This window comes from Pristiophorus japonicus, chromosome 17 (assembly GCF_044704955.1).
Source record: "Pristiophorus japonicus isolate sPriJap1 chromosome 17, sPriJap1.hap1, whole genome shotgun sequence".
In the NCBI taxonomy this organism is placed as follows: Eukaryota; Metazoa; Chordata; class Chondrichthyes; family Pristiophoridae; genus Pristiophorus; species Pristiophorus japonicus.
Window position 1 is genome coordinate 89,498,058 of NC_091993.1, and position 24,300 is coordinate 89,522,357.

General features: G+C 42.5%; 1 protein-coding gene across 1 annotated transcript; it reads right to left on the reverse strand.

The window, feature by feature from the left end:
* Nucleotides 1–277: 277 nt before the first annotated feature.
* LOC139228226 (uncharacterized) lies at nucleotides 278–20,889 on the reverse strand. Its single transcript, XM_070859403.1, has 5 exons — nucleotides 20,583–20,889; nucleotides 17,889–18,514; nucleotides 17,524–17,677; nucleotides 6,036–6,153; nucleotides 278–5,276 (listed from the first exon to the last, which is right to left on the reverse strand). The coding sequence occupies exons 1-5, from the start codon at nucleotides 20,856–20,858 to the stop codon at nucleotides 5,017–5,019; spliced, it is 1,434 nt and encodes a 477-aa protein (XP_070715504.1). The 5' UTR covers nucleotides 20,859–20,889; the 3' UTR covers nucleotides 278–5,016.
* Between the last annotated feature and the right edge of the window lie 3,411 nt (nucleotides 20,890–24,300).

Here is a 24,300-nt window from a genome sequence, read left to right on the forward strand (position 1 = left end):
GCCATTTTCCGGGCGGGTGGGAAACTGGAAAATCCAACCCATTGCCATCGTCTCTCTGGCACATGGATGCTAACAATTAGACTTGTTGTCTCACAGCATAAACAATTAGCACTTACCTTTCTTAACTGTCACCAAAATACAGATGGGAGAGGTATTTCATGAGTTTTGAATGAAACGCATGCCTGCATACCGAGTTTAATGTATAATGGAGAATATAATCATGAAATCACCAATGGTAGTTTGATTTGGAACTCAGGACTTTATTTCATTATCCAGTTCATACGCCCTCCTACCCCCATTACCTTCAAATAGTTATTACCAACTTTAAAACATACAAAAAAGCTGCAAACAATATATAATTTGTAAAGTGGATCTAAGACACACATCTCAACATTAGTTAAAACATTTTTCTACAACTGAATGCAGACCTGTCTGGCAAATTAACAAGCAAAGACGCAATACTCAGGCTTTCTACCCAATACTGTTACACCCAAGAGCAACACTCTAATACATAAAAACCACGTACTCAGTCCAACTGTGCACAGCAGCACACACTTATCCTTCGATCGGATATTGCAGCATTCTTAATAAAGCATGCAGCACTTACTTTGAGAAGCCTTGTAGCACCAGGCTCTTTGGCAGATTTATTTTTCTCACCTGCCTTCCTCTCACAGATGTCGTAAAACATAGGACAGTGCAATAATCTTTCCAAGGAGAGCACATACCCCTTCAAGTTGACTTCAATTATGGAAAATGTCGTGTTCCTTCCACTTAAAACTAAAAGTAGGCAAGCGAAGGCCACTCATTTGTATTTGAAGAACTGTTTAGTAAACTAAAAAAAAAGTTTTCCTTGATATTTCAGGGTTGTAAGATAATCTAAGCCCCGGCGAGCAGAGCGGCAAGTTCCAGCCACTGAATACTGGGTACCCAGCGGGGTACTCACGTCCAATTGGATTGGATTGATGACTCACATTGTATTCAGTTAGTCCCATCTGCGCAATTACCTGCCACATAAAGAGCGGTCTTTGTTATGGAAACAATCCAGAGCTGGATATGAAAGCAGTGAAAGAAATGGGTTGCCTCATGTGCCATTAGGCACGGAAGAGGAGAAAATCTTAAATATTCGATCCATTTTGTGTTTCGTAGAATGGTCAACATTTAAAATTCTGCAATTCTTTCATCGCCATTTTATTTCAAGAATGTAAACTGTATGGTCATAATTAACCAATATCCCCATTAATCTAAATAAATGGTGCAATTTCGATGTAATTCTAAGCTACTTATTCAGTGCTCAATTGTTTGTCCTACCTTGATGAATAACTCAGACATGTGGGTGATACAACTTTTAAGATACTGATACCTCTAAAGTTATAATGTATATTCTTCAACGTTGAATATATATTCCAGCGAGTAAAGGACACAATTTAGGGAAGTAAACCAACTTTGTATAGAGTCTAAAGCTGAACAGTTTGGTCACTACAGGCAAAAGGCTGATGCATAGGATGGAATTTAAAAAAAATGCTTTTCTCCTAAACAATGGAACTTATGCTAGTTTGTTGGGGCACAGTTGAACCTGGTGATAAAGAATTATTCTCTCTGACTCTGCTGTTCCTGTATCTTTTCTTTTAGCACTGTATTTAACATCACACCCAGAAATATAACTTTGTAATCTTGGACAACGTCCATTTGCATACTTTGTATTATGTGTAACATCCAGAAAAAACGGAGGAAAAGCTAGATCACACTATCATGGAACATTGTGAAAGAATTTGCATTTTACATGTAAATGCACCTTAATTACTGGCCTGAACTATTTTAAAATCCTTTTTGAACAGAAACACATTTGGATGCTGCAATAGGTAGGCAAATTAATTGTGTGCATACAGAACCACACTGAATTAATATTATTCATGACATATTCTAGATGCATGTAGAAAATAATAAAGTATAGTCACACCTTTTTCTCCATTTGTTTTACGTTCATTAACCTGAAGATCAAGTCAATAGACAGCGTACACAAAGTATGCCATGGCCAATCAGAGCTGGTCAACAGGCAACTGATGGGACAGGATCACAGGCACGTGATCATCACAGTATTACACCAACCAATCAAAATAGTACACCATCTAGAAGTATTGATCTAATAGATCAATAAATGAAGTTGCCAAAACAAATATTGCTCATTATTTAATTTTTTTTAAAGTGTAGAAATAATAATTCAGAGTTGATAGAAGAAACTGTCTACATTCGCAAAAATAAGAGCGCACAGCAATGGAGGTAGCCTTTTGACTTGGGTTGGAAATTGGTTGGGAGGTAGCCGACAGAGAGTGGGGATAAAGGGTATGGACTCGGATTTGCAAGATTTGACATGTGGTGTTCCTAGGATATGTTCTGGGGCCTCAACATTTTATCCTATTTATAATGACTTGGATGAAGAAATAAAGAGATGTTTATCCAAGTCTGAAGAAAGGATAGACAGTAAGTAGTGCAGTTGGGAGCAGGAAGTTGCAAAGGGACATAGACAGATTAAGTAAGTGGGCCAAACGGGTTCAATGTGGGCAGGTGTGAGATCATCTTTGCATGCAAGAAAGATACCACTGTATTTTCTAAATGGTGAGAAACTAGGAACTTTAGATGAGCAAAAAGATTTGGGGATCCAAATTCACAAATCATTAAAAGCTAGTAGACAGGTACAAAAAGCAATCAAAAACACTAATGGTGTATAGAGTTGTATAGAGCCCTGGTCAGACCCCATCTGGAGTACTGCTTTCAATTTTGTGCAATGCACCTCAAGAAGGATATATTGGCCTTGGAGGGGTTTCAGCCAGGGCTTAAGAGGGTTCAATTATGAGGACAGGTGGCATAAACTTGGCTTATATTCCCTTGAGTATAGAAGAATAAGGGGTGATCTGATTGAGGTGTTTAAAATGTAAAGGTGATTTAATAGTTTCTCGGAATCTACCCTATTTCCTCTGGTAGGAGAAACAAGAACAAACTGACATGATCATAAAATTAGAGTTAGGCCAATCAGGAGTAAAATTATGGAGCATTTTTTCAAAAGAAGGGTAGCAGAAATCTACAATTCCATTCTTCTAAAAAGCTGTGAACGTTGGGACAACTGGGGTGGGGTTGAGAAATTTGGGTCATTTGCCCTTCCCATTGGGCGCAAACGACTTTGCGACCGGGCACGGCACCACTAATGACTCCCGCTAAATTTGGTGGGAATGGCGGCGCTACGGTGTGGCGCTCCAATCTCCTGCGCCCGAAGATTTTGATGTCATTGCCGTGCACAGCATTCTAAACTGGGTGTTGCCCCCTGAAGCTGTATCGGGTGATGACAGCGACTGCTTCAGGGCACATGTACCGGGCAGCCGGCCGCTATAGGAGCGAAAGTTAAAGGGGAGGTGGCCGGTTGTTCCTAAAAAAAAGGTCCGATTTTCTTGTGCGCCCCTTTGCCACCTTGGACGCATAGTCCGTGCCACGATCGGTCAGCCCGGCACGCTGCTCGAGTGCCGGGCTGTTTGCACGCCACCCCCGCTCCCCGGTGGTCCTTTTTTTCCTGCAGCGTATGCAGCTTGGGCCCTTCCCTTTAATTCAGGGAAGAGCCCCTCCTAAGCGGCAGCGCTATGCGGCTCAGTGCCTAGCCCTGCTGAGCCTTGCACTCCGCTCCCGAGGTGACCGCCTCGCTACCGCCCCAGAAAGGAAGTGGAGCACTTGATTTAGCGCTCCACTTCCTTCTGGGAGCGGTAACCCCAAATTTTCACGAGAGGCAAGACTTCAGTGCCTGGTGAAAAGTCTCACGCCTCACGAGTGTCACCGCCCCCAAACCCAAATTTGTAGCCCTTGGTGCTTTCAAGACTGAGATCAATAGATTTTTGTTAGGTAAGGGATATGGAGCAACGGTGAGTAAATAAGAGTTGACGTATAGATAAGCCGTAATCTAATTGAATGACTCGAGGGCTGAAGACCTGTCCATAATATTCCCATGTTCTTCATGAAAATGTGTTCATTACAGTGGTGTTCATTTATGAGCCCCCACACCGCAACCTGAAATTTCAGCATCAACACTGAAGAAATTTGGATAAGTTTTCTTACTTTGTGTTATAATTTCATAGAAACATAGAAAATAGGTGCAGGAGTAGGCCATTCGGCCCTTCGAGCCTACACCACCATTCAATAAGATCATGGCTGATCATTCACCTCAGTACCCCTTTCCTGCTTTCTCTCCATACCCCTTGATCCCTTTAGCCGTAAAGGCCACATCTAACTCCCTCTTGAATATATCCAATGAACTGGCATCAACAACTCTCTGCGGTAGGGAATTCCACAGGTTAACAACTCTCTGAGTGAAGTTTCTCCTCATCTCAGTCCTAAATGGCTTACCACTTATCCTTAGACTATGTCCCCTGGTGCTGGACTTCCCCAACATCGGGAACATTCTTCCTGCATCTAACCTGTCCAGTCCCATCAGAATTTTACTTCAGCTCCCAAAGAACAAGAGTAGAATAAGAATATACATTGGAGATCACTCAGCGCAAACAGCTCCTTTGTGAATAGGAGCCTCTGCTTTTATCTATGGAGCAATTTATTGGCTTGTAAACTCAAATATGAATCACTTAAGTAATCCATAGCATGGTGTAGTTATTCTATTATTTCTGTACTGTCTAATTGTGTGTACTTTTTAAATTTCCATTTTGTAAAGTGTGCATTTGTTCCTCTCAAATGTAGCACTTATCAAATATTCTGATGAAAAATATATCAACATTTGGTCCATTTGCATTAGTAGAATGTCGTAACAGTTATGGCAATAATTCAGTCAAAACAAGTGAATTGTTTCAGAGTTGCATTAGCTCAGTAAGTTTTGAAAAGCTGAGCCTTACTATCTCACTTTAATTATTAGACTCTGAAAGCAGCGGTTGTTCCAAGGGTTTTCTTCTTAATTCTTTTCTTGGAACAGTTGGTGAGTCAAATGGATTCTACTCCTGAAACAACTTGCAGATTTCCAAGCCACTTTAACTATGCACATAGCATCCAGTTTACTCTCACAGTTGACAGATTATAATTACCAATATTATTAATTTGGATCTTAAAACCAGAGTCCGTAACATCAATAGTTTTTACTGTTACTCCGACTGAATCAACGGAGCTGATTTCAGCCAAACTCAGCACAATCACTGGATCCTTCAATATGCGATGAGGAAAGTTCACTTCCCGAATGTGTGGCCAAGCACAGTTCTCTGAAGTTTCACAGAAAGTTCTTACTTCTCCTGAGAGACCTATTCAAAAGAGAAGCAACATTGCTCAGAATTATTTTCAGCCACATAAGTGGCTCCCCACGTGAAAGTGCTAACTCACATTTTTTACCAAAATTTCTCAAATTAAATCTACTTCAAGTTATGCAACATGTTTTTTTGAACAAATTTTCATTACAATTAAAATTAATAATTCCCATTTTAAGTTAGTGGTAAGGATGGAAAGACTACAAAATATTGCTTTATTTTGATCCAAGCTCCCCCTAGCGACTGAAGGGTATAGCCGGTAAGGAGCCAAGCAATACACATCAAGAAGGTCCTAGATCTGTGTGGTGTTAGCTGATCTTGGGCAGGGTAATGGTTGGATTGCTATAATTGGCTTCAGCACCTTGGAGTTGTGTTGGGGGAAAAAAAAAGGAAAAAAAATTGGATTTTCATTCTTGATCACTATCCAACAACCCCTGTGGTTATTATGTGCATAGATGTTGGGTTCAACAAAAGGTTGGACTATCAAGCCTATTATGGTGAATAGCTAATCAATAATCAGCATAAAGGGCCAATCAATAGTCAGCGTAAAGGGCCACACATGAATACTGGGCATCTAGGTAAGGTACCAGAGGGAGAACGGATCCACAAACAACCCCTGAATGTACCTTTAGCAGAAGAGGAGAAAATTAGCAAAAATAATTTTTTTTTAAACTAACAAGACATCTTGAGACAAGTGTCACTGGATTATTTATGACCAGTAACACTCCCTTTACTTTCTGATGTGGCAATACTTACACTGCTCTACGGTGCTCTTGAGATTTGTTTCAATTTTTCCCAAGCTTTTTTGGAGAGTATGAAATGCTTGATCCAAGGCTATTAGCTGTTTACTTTGATTGGTCACATTACTTTCAACCTGAATTTCAAAACAAAAAAACACAATGTTAATGGTGCAATATTTATTCCAAACTTACATGCCATGATCAATATATGCATCTCATGCCAGTTTGTTCTTCTGACTCTCAGTTCAACTGTCCTTTTCAGTGGATGTGCTAATACATATTACATAGGCCATGACATTATATGTGTGGACCTACACAACTGAACAGAGAATATGTGGTAGGAAGGAGGGAAATTAATTAAGATTACAATCTCTCTACAGTTACAAATATTCAGCTCTTAAATCACATCTTATCCCCACTTGGACAAGTGTAAAGTCAGCTGGAAAAGCTGGTTGAAGAATGGAAATCCTAAAGAAAGCTTGGCCAACAGGTCACAGAGATGACAGGCACCATTTAACCCACTGCATTACCCAATTTGTCAACGTATTTACTGAGGCGTATGAAAGCATGGGCCTTATGCTAAACATCCGTAAGACAAATGTCCTCCACCAAGCTGTCCTCGCCGGACAGCACTGCCCCCCAGTCATCAAGATCCACAGCGCGGCCCTGGACACCGTGGACCATTTCCCATACCTCGGGAGCCTCTTATCAACAAGAGCAGACATTGACAACGAGACTTAACACCTCCTCCAGTGCGCCAGTGCAGCCTTTGGCTGCCTGAGGAAAAAGTGTTTGAAGACGAGGCCCTCAAATCTGCCAGCAAGCTCATGGTCTACAGGGCTGTAGTAATACCCGCCCTCCTGTATGGCTCAGAGACATGGGGAGGGGTTAAACTAATATGGCAGGGGGATGGAAACCTATGCAGGGAGATAGAGGGAAGTAGAATGGGGGCAGAAGCAAAAGATAGAAAGAAGAAAAGTAAAAGTGGAGGGCAGAGAAACCCAAGGCAAAAAGCAAAAAGGGCCACATTGCAGCAAAATCCTAAAGGGGCAAAGGGTGTTAAAAAGACAAGCCTGAAGGCTCTGTGTCTCAATGCGAGGACTATTTGGAATAAGGTGGACGAATTAATTGCGCAGATAGCAGTTAACGGATATGATGTAATTGGCATCACGGAGACATGGCTCCAGGGTGACCAAGGCTGGGAACTCAACATCCAGGGGCATTCAACATTTAGGAAGGATAGACAGAAAGGAAAAGGAGGTGGGGTGGCGTTGCTGGTTAAAGAGGAAATTAATGCAATAGTAAGGAAGGACATTAGCTTGGATGATGTGGAATCTGTATGGGTGGAGTTACGGAATACTAAAGGGCTGAAAACGCTAGTGGGAGTTGTGTACAGACCACCAAACAATAGTAATGAGGATGGGGACAGCATCAAACAAGAAATTAGGGATGCATGCAATAAGTTATCATGGGCGACTTTAATCTACATATTGACTGGGCTAACCAAACTGGCAGCAATGTGGTGGAGGAGGATTTCCTGGAGTGTATTAGGGATGGTTTTCTAGACCAATATGTCGAGGAACCAACTAGAGGGCTGGCCATCCTAGATTGGGTGATGTGTAATGAGAAAGGACTAATTAACAATCTTGTTGTGCGAGGCCCCTTGGGGAAGAGTGACCATAATTTGGTAGAATTCTTTATTAAGATGGAGAGTGACACAGTTAATTCAGAGACTAGGCTCCTGAACTTGGGGAAAGGTAACTTCGATGGTATGAGACGTGAATTGGCGAGAATAGACTGGCGAGCGATACTTAAAGGGTTGACGGTGGATAGGCAACGGCAAACATTTAAAGATCACATGGATGAACTTCAACAATTGTACATCCCTGTCTGGAGTAAAAATAAAACGGGGAAGGTGGCTCAACCATGGCTAACAAGGGAAATTAAGGATAGTGTTAAATTCAAGGAAGAGACATATAAATTGGCCAGAAAAAGCAGCAAACCTGAGGATTGGGAGAATTTTGTAGAGTAGGACAAAGGCTTTAATTAGGAGGGGGAAAATAGAGTATGAGAGGAAGCTTGCTGAGAACATAAAAACTGAAGAGAAAAAGATTAGTGAAAACAAACAAATTTATAATGGGGAACAAAGAAATGGCGGACCAGATAAAAAAATACTTTGGTTCTGTTTTCACGAAGGAAGATACAAATAACCTTCCAGAAATATTAGGGGACCGAGGGTCTAGTGAGAAAGAGGAATTGAAGGATATCCTTATAAGGCGGGAAATTGTGTTAGGGAAATTGATGGGATTAAAGGCCGATAAATCCCCAGGGCCTGATAGTCTGCATCCCAAAGTACTTAAGGAAGTGGCCATAGAAATAGTGGATGCATAGCTAATCATTTTCCAACAGTCTATCGACTCTGGATCAGTTCCTATGGACTGGAGGGTAGCTAATGTAACACAACTGTTTAAAAAAGGAAGGAGAGAGAAAATGAGTAATTATAGACCAGTTAGCCTGGCATCAGTAGTGGGGAAAATGTTGGAATCAACTATTAAAGATGAAATAGCAGCGCATTTGGAAAGCAGTGACAGGATCGGTCCAAGTCAGCATGGATTTATGAAAGGCTTGACAAATCTTCTAGAATTTTTTGAGGATCCAACTGGTAGAGTAGACAAGGGAGAACCAGTGGATGTGGTGTATTTGGACTTTCAAAAGGCTTTTGACAAGGTCCCACACAAGAGATTGGTGTGCAAAATCAAAACACGTGGTATTGGGGGTAATGTACTGACGTGGACAGAGAACTGGTTGGCAGACAGGAAGCAGAGAATCGGGATAAACGGGTCCTTTTCAGAATGGCAGGCAGTGACTAGTGGAATGCCGCAGGGCTCAGTGCTGGGACCCCAGCTCTTTACAATACAAATTAATGATTTGGATGAAGGAATTGAGTGTAATATCTCCAAGTTTGCAAATGACACTAAACTGGGTGGCAGTGTGAGCTGTGAGGAGGACACTAAAAGGCTGCAGGGTGACTTGGACAAGTTAGGGGAGTGGGCCAATGCATGGCAGATGCAGTCTAATGTGGATAAATGTGAGGTTATCCACTTTGGGGGCAAAAACACGAAGACAGAATATTATTTGAATGGTGGCAGATTAGGAAAGGGGGAGGTGCAATGAGACCTGGGTGTCATGGTTCATCAGTCATTAAAAGTTGGCATGCAGGTACAGCAGGCGGTGAAGAAGGCAAATGGTATGTTGGCCTTCATAGCTTTGAGTATAGGAGCAGGGAGGTCTTACTGCAGTTGTAAAGGGCCTTGGTGAGGCCTCACCTGGAATATTGTGTTCAGTTTTGGTCTCCTAATCTGAGGAAGGACGTTCTTGCTATTGAGGGAGTGCAGCGAAGGTTCACCAGACTTGATTCCCGGGATGGCGGGACTGACATATGAGGAGAGACTGCATCAACTGGGCCTTTATACACTGGAGTTTAGAAGGATGAGAGGGGATCTCATAGAAACTTATAAGATTAAGATGGGACTGGACAGGTTGGATGCGGGAAGAATGTTCCCGATGATGGGGAAGTCCAGAACCAGGGGACACAGTCTTTGGATAAGGAGTAGGCCATTTAGGACTGAGATGAGGAGAAACTTCTTCACTCAGTTGTTAACCTGTGGAACTCCCTACCACAGAGAGTTGTTGATGCCAGTTCATTGGATATATTCAAGAGGGAGTTAGATATGGCCCTTACAGCTAAAGGTATCAAGGCGTATGGAGAGAAAGTAGGAAAGGGGTACTGAGGGAATGATCAGCCAGGATCCTATTGAATGGTGGTGCAGGCTCGACGGGCCGAATAGCCTACTCCTGCACCTATTTTCTATGTTTCTATGTTACCATGTACAGGAGACACCTCAAATCGCTGGAGAAATACCATCAGCTCCGCAAGATCCTGCAAATCCCCTCGGAGGACAGACGCACCAACGTTAGTGTCCTTGACCAGGCCAACATCCCCAGCATTGAAGCACTGACCACACTTGATCAGCTCCGCTGGACAGGCCACATTGTTCACATGCCAGACACAAGACTCCCAAAGCAAGCGCTCTACGCGGAACTCCTTCATGGCAAACGAGCCAAAGGTGCGCAGAGGAAACGTTACAAGGACACCCTCAAAGCCTCCCTGATAAAGTGCAACATCCCCACTGACACCTGGGAGTCCCTGGCCAAAGACCGCCCTAAGTGGAGGAAATGAGTCTCATCGCCAAAAATCAAGCGCAGGCAGCGGAAATATCGTGCGTCAAACCTGTCCCACCCACCCTTTCCCTCAATGACTATCTGTCCCACCTGTGACAGGGACTGTGGTTCTTGTATTGGACTGTTCAGCCATCCAAGGACTCATTTTTAAGAGTGGAAGAAAGTCTTCCTCGATTCCGAGGGACTGCCTATGATGATGATGACCCACTTTGTTACTTGCCCATTGATACAGTCTTTATGCCCCCAATAGTGTACATGATCGCATTTGAGAGATATTTCAGTTACCTACAGCCATATAATAAGAATCAACAAGAGTATGAGCTGATGAAGGCTGTGTTACGTTTTGACTTGATCATCATCAGTAACATCAGAGTGTGTTGGACGTGTACAGTATTCAGGTATATTATGGAACATGTACAACATTTCAGGCAGTTCTCAGTTTGTCCTTTATGTTTTGCCATTCAGGTTTTAATGTTTGAACTTACTTTCTGCTACTGCTATTTAATTTTGGAGGGCAGGTTTTTAATATTCCACGGTCACTACCGAGATATTTCCATTTGGGTGATATTTTCCACTGCTCCTTCTACTTCTAAGTCTTCCCATTATCCCCATTGAGGTTAACATCAGAGTGCAGAAAATAAGTGCTACAAAAGTTTAAGCAAAATTACTTCAAACTTTTACTCACGAGAATGACACCTAGAGGGTTTTAGTACCCATGTACAATGAGCAAAGATCGCAAGTGTCCGAACATCCCGAGAGATCTTGTACCAGACTCATCTCATTTTGATGCCAAGTGAAGCCAACCATGGTTTAACTTGTACTATTCTTTGAAAGCTAAAGGAAAATGACAGCCAAGATTGTGGTTGGCTTGGGCCTGGATGGAAAACGTTCCACATGCCTGCACAAACATATTTGAATGCAATCATTAGTATAGTCAGTGGAGGAGCTTCAATACTGGCATGGAATCACTGAAATGTGCATGCAAAAGCCAAGATGTTTGTAGCATGATTTTTTTTATAGTCTGTACAAGACAGCAAAAATCCTCAAAAAGATTTTCAGTGAATTGTAAATGGGCAATTTGCGAACACAAATAAATAGTTTATTGTAATGTTTATATTATTTGGAGACAAAAAGCATCAGCTTTGCTTTGAAGTTATGCTCTTAAATTGCCCATCGTTTAACAATGTGCACTGCAGTCAATCATACTATTCGAACATTTACCAAACCCATATAATGCCAGATGATATTAACCAACTGATTTCATTCCAAGCACACTGCAGAGTGCCAGGTTTTACGGAATAGCAGATATTATAGTGAATGAAGAGGAACTTGGTCAAAGCTTCTAGTCTCATTTTAGTATTCACAGAACTCAATTACAACATCAAGAACATTTACAGTGCACGTTTTAAAAAACAAACACAGAATTCAGATCCTTAGATCAAGGACATCACTAAGCTTCCAATTGTCCATTCCTACCTGCTCATATCTTTTTTCGAAGTGAATAAAATATTTTGTATTTACAGGGATTTGCTGTGGACCCTGCTCTCTAACCATTTGGTGCGGCAGCAACATAGCAAAAAAGAATCCACCCCCGTCCCCACTTCCCTGACTCCAGCACATTTCTTCCCCAATATGCAGGTACATTGTACTTCTCTATTGTCTGTTAGCTTTCAGTTTGGGCAAAGATGCACTCTGACCTTGATGGAAAATACTCCACACATTCACACAGAAAATACTGCAAGTAGACCCTTGGATGAAGTATCTGCTCCATTAGCAAAGTTCTGAAACGTTCAAATGTCTTTATTTCAATATTTGCTAACTTGAGCTGATTTCACTCTTCAGAAAACATATGGCACATTTTAATTGTAATTTTATTCGTTCATGAGATGTGGGCGTCGCTGGCAAGGCCGGCATTTATTGCCCATCCCTAATTGCCCCCGAGAAGGTGGTGGTGGTAAGACACCTGAGTGGTTTGCTCGGCCATTTCAGAGGGCAGTTAAGAGTCAACCACATTGCTGTGGGTCTGGAGTCACGTATAGGCAAGACCAGGTAAGGACGGCAGGTTTCCTTCCCTAAAAGGACATTAGTGACCCAGATGAGTTTTTACGAGAATCCGATAGTTTCATGGTCACCATTTGGGACACTAACCTTTTATTCGAGTTTTAATTAATTAACATGAATATACATTTTTGAAAAATAAAAGCTGCAGTTCTTAAAAAGGCCATTGTATTTCGAAAAGGGAGTGACTTCCAAAGAGAATGAATATATCAATGCCACTAACAAGTAGCATGGCAAATCGCTTTTCCCTTTATCAGCCTGAATTCTTCACTGCAGTCTCCACAATACCAAAATTGGCTAAATACAGAAGTTATGTGAATTATAGTTAAAATGTCTTTTTTTTTTAAACTTTAAATGCTGAGGAAGACCTGCCATTGGTTAAGCATTTCTTATTGATACAATCCTCTTTTAAGTAAAATAAATTGTAAGACTCAATTCATCACAGCTTCAGGCACTTCCACAGAAGTGTTTTTGTAGGTTATTTACTATGTTATGTCAAAGGAGACTTAAACAGTTACTTCAAAAAAGGTTTAGTCCCTCCTAAGAAATCACTGAAATGGAAAAGCTGTCGGCACAGGTTATGGCAGTGTGTATATGGAAAAAATTATTTAATTTTATTAATTCTTTCTGGAGCTCCCTCGGTCATGTGATCATTTACAGAACTCCCCTCAGTTGAAACACCAGACTAAAAACTTCAAACACAAACCTAAATCCAGGAGCCATTTTGCTCAAAGCTACACATCGCTTTATTACAAGGAAACAACACGACAGGTCTGCAAATTTGACAAGCTAGTTTAAAAAAAGGAAGCAAAACCTCAATAAACTAGAATGGTGCAAAGTTCCGTCACGCAGAATGCGATATAATTGCCTCTAATATCAGCAAGTGCAGAGTGCTGCCTGCCCTTGAGGCACATTAGCCACTGACGTGGGAAGAACTCAGGAAGTGAATTTCCATTCCAGTGAGTTTCAAAACAGAAGAATGATCTTTTTAATCATGTTGATTAACCAAACCAGGAATTTCTCACGGCTAACACTTTTTGGAGATCAATGTGTATGTTATCCAAAAGTGACACATAATTAATTTGCAGTTTCATATGGTAGACTCCAAATAGATTTCAATTTAAAACAATATAATCAGAACCTTTATGGATTAACAACAAAAGAGATTAAGTATTCCCTAATTATTCTTTCAAATATTTCAGTTTTGTAAATTTTGAATAGATACAAGCTGAACATCCCAGATTAGTGGAATTGGCACAGAAACAATTCCAGAAAATAATTTTAAAAATAATTTCAAGAGAACTTGTGAAAAGATAATGGGCACGAAATTGGGCTCAATACTTCCAGGCGCGACGTGCGCTTTTCGGGGACCAAAATAACATCGGCTGCACCCGCACACACTTCTGCCGTGAAACGCAGCAGCCGCCATATTGGCGAATGCGTTTGCGCGCTCACAGCTAACGTCCCGCCGGAAGTTTGCAGAGCAGGCAGATTGGCGCCAGCGCTGTCATTTCAGAGCTCCATGCTTCAGCCGAAGCCCATAGCTGAATGCGCGTTATGCAGCATGAAGGACCCCCCACCTCCCACCCACCAGCACTATTTAAAGGGATCGACTACTTACAGGTTAGTTTCTGGTTGATTTCTTCTGCTTGTTGGTACAATTCTACAAGTGGTTGGTGCTTTCCACAGTTGTTTCAAGTTGCAAAAGTCTACAGGGAGTGGTCCGGCAGGTGCTAAAGTACTTTTTGCTGACTTCAAGGCTTCTGCACAAACCAGTTGCTCCCAAACATGGGTGGCAGAGTAGGGCTTCCTCTTGGCATTGAGCATGACTGGGAGAATGAGCAGAAGCCACGCAGAGCAGGACAAGCTGCTAATGGAATGAGGAGGAGGAGGAGGAGAAGGGCTCTCAGCAGGAGGCCATATCTGCAGAGGTTCTTTAGGGAGCAGATCTGTTGGGGAACAGACTGCAGGAGTGCTGCGATACCCTTGGAGCCCCTTTCCACACTGGTATCCAGAGCCATGATGGCAGCAGTCTGAGCTTCCACTACTGCACTCAGACATTGAGTGGATGCTGCTTGTGCTGCAATGGAAGGCGAGACATCAGCCATCAGATGCTGCATCTTGGCTGGATCCACAAGAGTGCTCTTGGAGTTGGCCACCACTTCCATGCTGGAAAGGATGGGCTCCAAGCTATGTGCAAAGCCCTGTGGAAAACTCCTCCATGCATCTTGATATTGTGTGCAGGCTTTCTGGCAGGCTTTGCAATGCACCAAGCATTTTGTTGTCTATGCCCATCAGCCTTCTTCTGTAGCCTGCCCCACCAACAAGCTCATCGGAGTCCTGTTCTGCAGAACCCATGTGTGACCTCACCTTCTGTTGAGCTGGCACCTGCGCTATCCTTACCCCCGCCCTGACTGCAGCACATAGGTGTTCTGTATCTCATCATGTGCAGATTCCACCTCTATTCTATCCTCCAAGATACGCGCAGTTTCAGTATCAGAGCTGGTGGCTGCGAGTGTTTAATAGAGTAACAGTGTGTCTTCCTTATCACTGTCTTCTTTGTGTTCCTGCGCTGCCTGGCCAGATTGCAATTTTTGGTTATCTGAAAGGTAAAAGGCACTAGGGCAAGGTTGTGGTGAGCGGAGAGGGTGGGGAAAGCAAGAGGTGCATGCTTACACCATCTGCAGCTTGCAAGTCAGAAAAGATTGTAGAATGAAGTGGGATGGGAATAGGAGGATTGCGTATGGGATACCATCATCTTCAATTGTTTCAGGGTTTCAGCCCTGCTGCTGGCCATAGAGCATGGTAGCATAGTGGTTATGTTACTGGACTAGTGATCCAGAGGCCTGAACTAATAATCCAGTGATATGAGTTCAAATCCCACCATGGCAAATTTAAATTCAGTTAATTAAATAAATCTGGAATTAAAAAGCTAGCATCAGTAATGGTGACCATGTAACTACCGGATTGTCAAACACAACTGGTTCACTAATGTACTTTAGGCAAGGAAATCTGCGTCCTTACCTGGTCTGGCCTATATATGACTCCAGACTCTCAGCAATGTGGTTGCTTCTTAACTGCCCCTCTGAAATGGCTTAGCAAGCCATTCAGTTAAGGGAAATTATGGATGGGTAATAAATGCTGGCCTTGCCAGTGATACCCACATCCCGTTAATGTGAATAAAGAAAAGAAATGGCCATTTCAATAATACACCATCAGCTCCATGGGGGTAAGGGCATGCAAGGGCACCTGTCCCCCTCCGGTTAGTTGCTGCTGCATCCTGTTGTGCGCCACCCTGACCTGCAAAAGAGATGTCAGTGTCGTGGAATCTGTTTGGGTGATTTGGCTGCAGTGGTTGAATAGCTGGTGCAGTGTGTTGAAAGTTGTGAGGCTTGCAGCAGTCTTAAGTTTGTGAGGGTGTGGTGGAGCATATGAATGCTAGGCATGAGTCCTAATTGATAGAGATTGCTGATGTGGGGTGGAGGTGATGAATTGAGCAGTGGTTGAGGCTAGTGGTGCAGTTGGTAGGATATGGCATTTGAAGATGCATTAATTGACCAAGGCCACTGAACCACTTGTGGCCAGCGACGCCCACATCCCGTTAATGTGAATAAAGAAAAGCAATGGTCATTCCAATAATGCACCATTAACCAGGTCCTCCTGGCCTTTACCTCCACGGCCTTTCACCATGTGTCTAGACGGCCTCCTGGCCCCCTGTGGATACAGGACATCTCCCCTTCTTTCCACCACTAAGACCTCCAGTGCAGCATCGGAAAACCTTGTTACTACAATCTTCACTGTTTCCCATGATAGATTCATTTTCTGCCATCTTCCAGCACCTACTCCAGACACAAAGCACCTCTCCTTTAAGAGGTGCAGGCTAGTTTTAAGCAGTTCAGACTAACTTTAAGAAGTGCTAGAGAGTTACTTTGGGTCTTCCTGCTGATGCATGCAGCCAATGAACAGTGTGATTAGCACTGGCTGCATGCAGAAATCATGTAAATGAGCAGACAGTCCGTAGATAGCATGCTGCCTGCATTTCAAACAACGGGTGTGTGTTAATCACACATCATGATCCAGCCGCCTGTTTTCGGGTTCCATTCAAATTAGATTTTAAATTGAAATATTGGGGGCTATCAGCTGGCGGAAAGTATTTGGGGAGTCAAGAGGTGAGTCACTCGCTGCAGAGTACCGAGCTTCTTTCCTGCTCTTGTAGCCACAATATTTATGTAGCTGGTGCAGTTATGCTTGCACAAGGCTGTAATGAGCTGTGGAGCAAAGTTGTCCTGGCGGAACACAAACTGAGTGCCGATGCCCAGGTTATTGGTAAGTGCTGCTTGATGGCATTGTCAATTACCCTTTCCATCATTTTGATGATGCTTATGAGTAGGCTGATGGGGCAGTAATTAGCTGGATTGGATTTGTCCAGCTTTTTGTGGACAGAACATCCAAGGCAATTTTACACTTTGTCGAGTAGATGCCAGTGTTGTAGCTGTATTAGAATAGCTTGGCTAGCAGCACAGCTAATTCTGCAGCACAAGACTTCAGCAATGTAGCCAGGATATTGTCAGTCCCCTTTGCCTTTGCTGTATCCAGTGCGCTCAGCCATTTCTTGATAACACATGAAGTGAATTGAATTGGCTAAAGATGGTAGGGACCTCAGGAGGAGGCTGAGATGTATCATCCACTCAGCTTTTCTGGCTGAAGATGGTTGCAAATGCTTCAGACTTGTCTTTTGCACTCATGTGCTGTGCTCCGCCATCACTGAGGAGGGGGATGTTCATGGGTGTTTGCGTCCTAAAATCAGCCAGGTTTTTGTTACCATGGCAATATGTCGCTTAAAAACAATTCATTAAGTGGTCTACTTAAAAATATTCCAATATCTGTTAAGTGGCTGTACAGACCTGTTTTTCTTGCCTGTTTTGACAATATAGAAGTAGAAATATTTCAAGAAGCAGGCCATGGAAAATCTAGATTACTCACTTTATATGATGCCACTTCGTTTTGGTGCAATACCAAAGTATTCAGCGTGGCTTGGATCAGACAACATTCAACTGGAGGTAAGGCAATCTGACGCAGTACTGAGATGAGCACTTTGACCAACCTGTTACGCGAGTGGCTCCTCAACAGTTTTTATTGTAGCTAACCAAATAAAAAAGGTGATTTATTGAAGCGGAATGATGTGAATGTTTTGAGCATTTTACCTTTGTGATGTGACTCTGCAGATTGGCTACCATTTTATCCATATTACTATTTCTGTTTTGCAGCTCACTGACATCATCAGCTACAGTGCTTCGAATAACATTCTCCAGTTCTTCCACAGAGACCTTCTCTGTTTGTAATCGATAGGCCAGTTCCCTGAAATGGATACAATAGGGAATATGGTATTATCCAGGTATTCTCCTTTTATGCAGAACACAGAAAATCTCAAATGAATCTGAGCTGGGACAAATCAGTAGGAATTTAAAGGCAGCTGTATTCCTTTTTAACATGCTATTTTACTTTTCAGTGAATTCAATCACAATTCCCCAATCCCCTGACAAAAACATGGTTATAAACATGGTTAAACCTGATATTTTCCAGCTTTTCTTTACTGGAGAGGTACTCTGCTTGTTGGGCTGATGCGGTTTCTTTAAGTCCCAGTAGTTCTTTGCCATGCTCCGCTACCTGTGTCTGTATAGCACCAACCATCAGAGTCGTCTGATTTAATTGTTTTGTTAATGTAATCATGCTATTGGAGAGGGAGGGAAGACTATGGTCCATGAACTCTTTGACCATGTTCATGTCCTCAGTACTTTGTTGAAGAGCTTGAAGGTCCTGTCTCTCTACTTCTAGGCTTGTAACTCGACTTGTTAAACTTGACAAAGAAGCAGAGACCGAATTCACACTTTCTTCCAGTTTTGAACTTGCAGACTTCATGTTTGCAACTTGCTGCTCAGTCCTTGCAAATTCAACTTCTCGAAGAACCTCAACCGAATCCTTCACATACTGCAAGTCGTTCTTTGTGAGCAGGTCCTTCTTGAGCTCGCTCAGGCTTTTACTCATCTCTGACTGAAGTGCAGCCAACTTATTATCCAGGTCAGATGACTGAATCTGTGCCACAGCTGCTGTTGCCTTGTTCATTTTAAGTTCAGAATTAGACTGAGCAACCTCGAGATTCAGCAACCTTTGTTCATATTCTTCTGTGATCAACAACTGAAATAAAAGCAAACAAATGTTTTTCAGATGAGGTAAATATTACGTGCTTGTTTTTTGTGTGTATTTATTCTCTATGAAGTTAGGCACAGGTGAGTAGAATTGTTTCTACTTTGCTCCCACCTGCATCTCCACTTCAGATCAACATTATACTGAATATTTCCTCAATTATTTTCTGTGCATTTCTCTAAAAACTCAATAGATCAGCTAAACAATTATAACTATTAATTTCCTGCTCTTTAATCCCTTACTTCATCTCCCCGCCCCCACCAGAGAATTACTTTAAAATTCAGACTCACTTCCAAGGAAGCTGCAGAGAAATAGAGCGGGAAAAGAAGACAACAACAACAACTTGTATTTATATAGCAGCTTTAACGTAGTGAAACATCCCAAGGCTCTTCACAGGAGTATTATGAGACAAAAGATTTGACACCGAGCCACATAAGGAGAAATAAGGGCAGGTGACCAAAAGCTTGATCAAAGAAGTAGGTTTTTAGGAGCATCTTGAAACAGGAAAGAGGTAGAAAGGCGGAGAAGTTTAGGCAGGGAGCTCCAGAGCTTAAGGCCTAGGCAACAGAAGGCACGGCCACCAATGATTGAGTGATTATAATCAGGGATGCTCAAGAGGACAGAATTAGAGGAGCGCAGACATCTCAGGGGGGGTTGTGGGGCTGAAGGAGATTACAGAGATAGGAAGGAGCGAGGCCATGGAGGGATTTGAAAACAAAGATGAGAATTTTGAAATCGAGGCGTTGTTTAACCGGGAGCCAATGTAGGTCAGGGGTGATGGGTGAGTGGGACTTGGTGCGAGTTAGGACATGCGCAGCCGAGTTTTGAATCACCTCTCCTTTACGTAGGGTAGAATGTGGGAGGCCAGCCAGGAGTGCGTTGGAATAGTCAAGTCTAGAGGTAACAAAGGCATGGATGAGGGCTTCAGCAGCGGATGAATTGATGCATGGGTGGAGACGTCCAGTCGGCATGAAAGGCGCTATATAAATGTAAGTTATTTTCTTCTTTAATCACTACCTGATATTACTGTATGTGTGTGTGTTAACTGCACTGGTGACTTCCATGATAGGGTACTCATCACTATTATGGGATGCAAACTACAGAAAAAAAAAATCAAGAAAATGTAACTGCCTGCATTGTTTATTCAAATTATTTCTAAGATGAAAAGATTAAATGTTTGGGCAATGTTCGAGGTATCTCCCATTGTTATCAGTAGAGTGGTTCAGGTACCCTTTTGAGAGGAGGCATCCGTATAGAATGTTTACATCAGACCACAGGGGTGTGTGGTTTGATCCAAATCGACAATGTGAATCAAACTTGTAGCCAAGTTTATGAAGAAAAATTGCAAAGTAAATACTTAAATAGAATAGAATGTTTTACCTCATCTTCAGTGATCCGAAATTTAAATCAGCTTTAAACTTATGTTTACCTCAACACTTGGCAAGATAAAGTTTTTAATAAATCTTCATGGGAGGAGGGGGGCATGGAGGAAAGAGAAACTAATATTTTTTGGGAGTTTGGCGATCAATTCAACCTGGAAGTTTGTTACACCACTAATACTGAAATGGTACTGTGAATTGAAGCCACTTTATGTATATATGACACAGGCTGGGTGAAAGTCACAGGTGTGAATTTTCCTCAAACTTTAAACCAATGAATGAAAGTCACACCATGTATAGCACTCAAGGGACACCAAGCTGGAACCGTTAGCATGTCTTACATGGATGGTTACATAAAAACACATGTTTTACAGTAATCAGATAAATCCAGCATGTTTTGGAAACGATTATTCGATATGAAAACTTGAAAAACTCAAAGTTTCAAAATCTGGACATCTTGGGACCAACGTCCGGGAAATTACAAATTTCTATGAAAATTGTGGTTATGATAAACGCACACTCCAGATTATAATCTCTTGTCACCCCTCCTCCCTCCCCAGTTGTAATCGGATTGTGTTGATGCTGCTGCGGATCGCAATGTGTTAAACTCCCGACCAGCCCAACATTGACAATGAATTGTAAAATGAAGGAGGGGACTATCTCCTGAGCTAGGTGCATACCTTCTGGTTCAGACCGTTCACTTGAGCCTGGATCGTTTCGAGCTGAGACAGTTTCTGCTGCAGGATTTGGATGGTTTCATCCAGGCTGCCGATGGTTTGGAGCTGCTGCTGAACGTACCAGCCGCCAAACCCGCAGCCGGCGGCAACCAGCAGGAGGAAAGTCCACAGGAGGGACACACTGGCTGGGGCTGGGGCAGATTCGGACGCTTCCTTGCTGTCAGCTCGGCTAGAGTTGTCCTCGCCCCGCTGACCGCCTTTTCCCTTCCGACTTCTCATTGTTGCAAACTTCTCCCCAAACTTTCCTCCCAACTTGCACCCTGGATCTGAAATTGACGTGATTGACAGGCGGCTCCAAGTCCCTGATAGGCTGCCCCCACAAGGAACGTCCAATCAAAGCCCAGACACCGTTTGATAGCTGACGGAGCCAATCACACGAGGACACCCGGCTTTAGAACAACATTGCTGCACCAATCACACGCCTGGACTGCAATTCTGCTGATCGCAAATGTCAGGGCGTCCTCCACATGGATTTTAACTTTTTATGAACTAATCTGAGCCCTGCTTGAAAACACAGTAGAAATCAACGGCTGTAGGTAAAATAAAATTTTGCCTGCTGAGGTTCACAACTTGTCGACAAAACAGCAATGACTATATTTCAAAAGTAATTAATTGCCTATAAAGTTCTTTCCGATCTCCAGAGGACGTGGCAGGCACTACAAAAACGCAAGCTTTTTGTTGCAACTTGATGTGCTTGCCAGGTATTGCTCATGAAAGGCAGTATTTTGATCCTTCATGCCTCTGTGAAGTGCCTGCGGATGTTTTTTTCTATGTTAAAGGTGTTACATAAATACTCAATTGTTAACTCGCTCTAGTTACCCCTCTCTGACATTATAATCTTGCTCTCGCTCTTCCTCTTCTGCCAGCCTTCTTCCTCTTCAGCTCCTTTCTCCTTTTATTCTCTTCTGTTTTTCTATCTTTCCTCCTCTGCTCTCTAATTTGTTTTTGCTCCTCTCTTCTTTGCCAGTTTTTGCTTCTTGAATATTTAACCATCAGAACCTTCAACAAGCAGCTGTCCCGCAGTGACACAATGGAGTGTCAGTCTAGATTATCATCTCAAGTCTTGTTTTGGGAGCTTCAATCCACGATCTCCTGATCCAAAGCCAAGCGTGCTGTCAATATGGCAGTCCCACCATCTACTTTAAATGGGTTGTCAATGCCCAGCCAATGTTAAAGAAACACCACTCATGGCACTGTTTCCCAGTGATTCCATAGCAGCAGTGTTAACATGGCTTCATACAGCACCTTCCTCACAAGTACACCAGGCAGACACTTCTGCTCAATAAACATAATCTTACTAATCTAGCTCTTTAACAAAACTTTGCTATTTTCTATCCAGAAAGACCAGGATTATTTGACTATTGTTTATTTTGTTCTTAATTTAAATTAGTAGACCATCCATGGCATTACTCACTAGTAGTTAGGACTTGGAGTACACTTTCTAATGTTTACTGTGACCTCATTGAAACCTAACCATGATAGTAGTTTATCCATTACTGTAATACAAATTTATCAAATCAACACATCACTTGACTGACTGAGATAAAACTATTATGCACCCTCCTGATACTGTAAGACATAGAAACATAGAAACATGGAAAATAGGTGCAGGAGTTGGCCATTCAGCCCTTCGAGCCTGCAACACCATTCAATAAGATCATGGCTGATCATTCACCTCAGTTCCCCTTTCCTGCTTTCTCTACATACCCCTTGATCCCTCTAGCCGTAAGGGCCATATCTAACTCCCTCTTGAAAATATCCAATGAACTGGCAGCAACAACTCTCTGCGGTAGGGAATTCCACAGGTTAACAGCTCTCTGAGTGAAGAAGTTTCTCCTCATCTCAGTCCTAAATGGCTTACCCCTTATCCTTAGACTGTGTCCTCTGGTTTTGGAGTTCCCCAACATCAGGAACATTCTTCCTGCATCTAACCTGTCCAAACCTGTCAGAATTTTATATGTTTCTATGAGATCCCCTCTCATCCTTCTGAACTCCAGTGAATACATGCCCAGTCGATCCAGTCTCTCCTCATATGTCAGTGCCGCCATCCCGGGAATCAGTCTGGTGAATCTTCGCTGCACTCCCTCAATAGCAAGAACATCCTTCCTCAGATTAGGAGACCAAAACTGAACACAATATTCCAGGTGAGGCCTCACCAAGGTCCTGTACAACTGCAGTAAGACCTCCCCGCTCCTATACTCAAATCCCCTAGCTATGAAAGCCAACATACCATTTGTCTTCTTCACCGCCTGCTGTACCTACATGCCAACTTTCAATGACTGATGTACCATGACACCCAGGTCTCGTTGCACCTCCCCTTTTCCTAATCTGCCACCATTCAGATAATATTCTGTCTTTGTGTTTTTGACACCAAAGTGAATAACCTCACATTTTCCACATTATACTGCATCTGCCATGCATTTGCCCACTCACCTAACCTGTCCAAGTCACCCTGAAGCCTCTTAGCATCCTCCTCACAGCTCACACTACCAGCCAGCTTAGTGTCATCTGCAAACTTGGATATATTACACTCAATTCCTTCATCTAAATCATTAATGTATATTGTAAAGAGCTGGGGTCCCAGCACTGAGCACTGCAGCACCCCACTAGTAACTGCCTGCCATTCTGAAAAGGACCCGTTTATCCTGACTTTCTGCTTCCTGTCTGTCAATCAGTTCTCTATCCAGGTCAATACATTAACCCCAGTACCATGCGCTTTAATTTTGCACACCAATCTTTTGTGTGTGACCTTGTCAAAACCTTTTGAAAGTCCAAAGAAACCACATCCACTGGTTTTCCCTTGTCCACTCTACTAGTTACATCCTCAAAAAATTACAGAAGGTTTGTCAAACATGATTTCTTTTTCATAAATCCATGCTGACTTGGACCGATCCTGTCACTGCTTTCCAAATGCGCTGCTATATCATCTTTAATAATTGATTCCAACATTTTCCCCACTACTGATATCAGGCTAACCATTCTATAATTCCCTGTTTTCTCTCTCGCTCCGTTTTTAAAAATTGGTGTTACATTAGCTACCCTCCAGTCCATAGGAACTGATCCAGAGTCGATAGACTGGTGGAAAATGATCACCAATGCATCCACTATTTCTAGGGCCACTTCCTTAAGTATTCTGGGATGCAGACTATCAGGCCCCAGGGATCTATCGGCCTTCAATCCCATCAATTTCCCTAACACAATTTCCCGCCTAATAAGGATTTCCTTCAGTTCCTCCTTCTGACTAGACCTTCGGTCCCCGAGCATTTCCAGAAGGTTATTTGTGTCTTCCTTCGTGAAGATAGAACCAAAGTATTTCTTCAACAGGTCTGCCATTTCTTTCTTCCCATTATAAATTCACCCGAATCTGACTGAAAGGGACCTATGTTTGTCTTCACTAATCTTTTTCTCTTCACATTTCTATAGAAGCTTTTACAGTCAGTTTTTATGTTCCGGCAAGCTTCCTCTCATATTCTATTTTCCCCCTCGTAATTAAACCCTTTGTCCTCCTCTGCTGAATTCTAAATTTCTCCTAGTCCTCAGGTTTGCTGCTTTTTCTGGCCAATTTATATGCCTCTTCCTTGGATTTAACACTATCCTTAATTTGCCTTGTTAGCTACGGTTGAGCCACCTTCCCCGTTTTATTTTTACTCCATACAGGGAT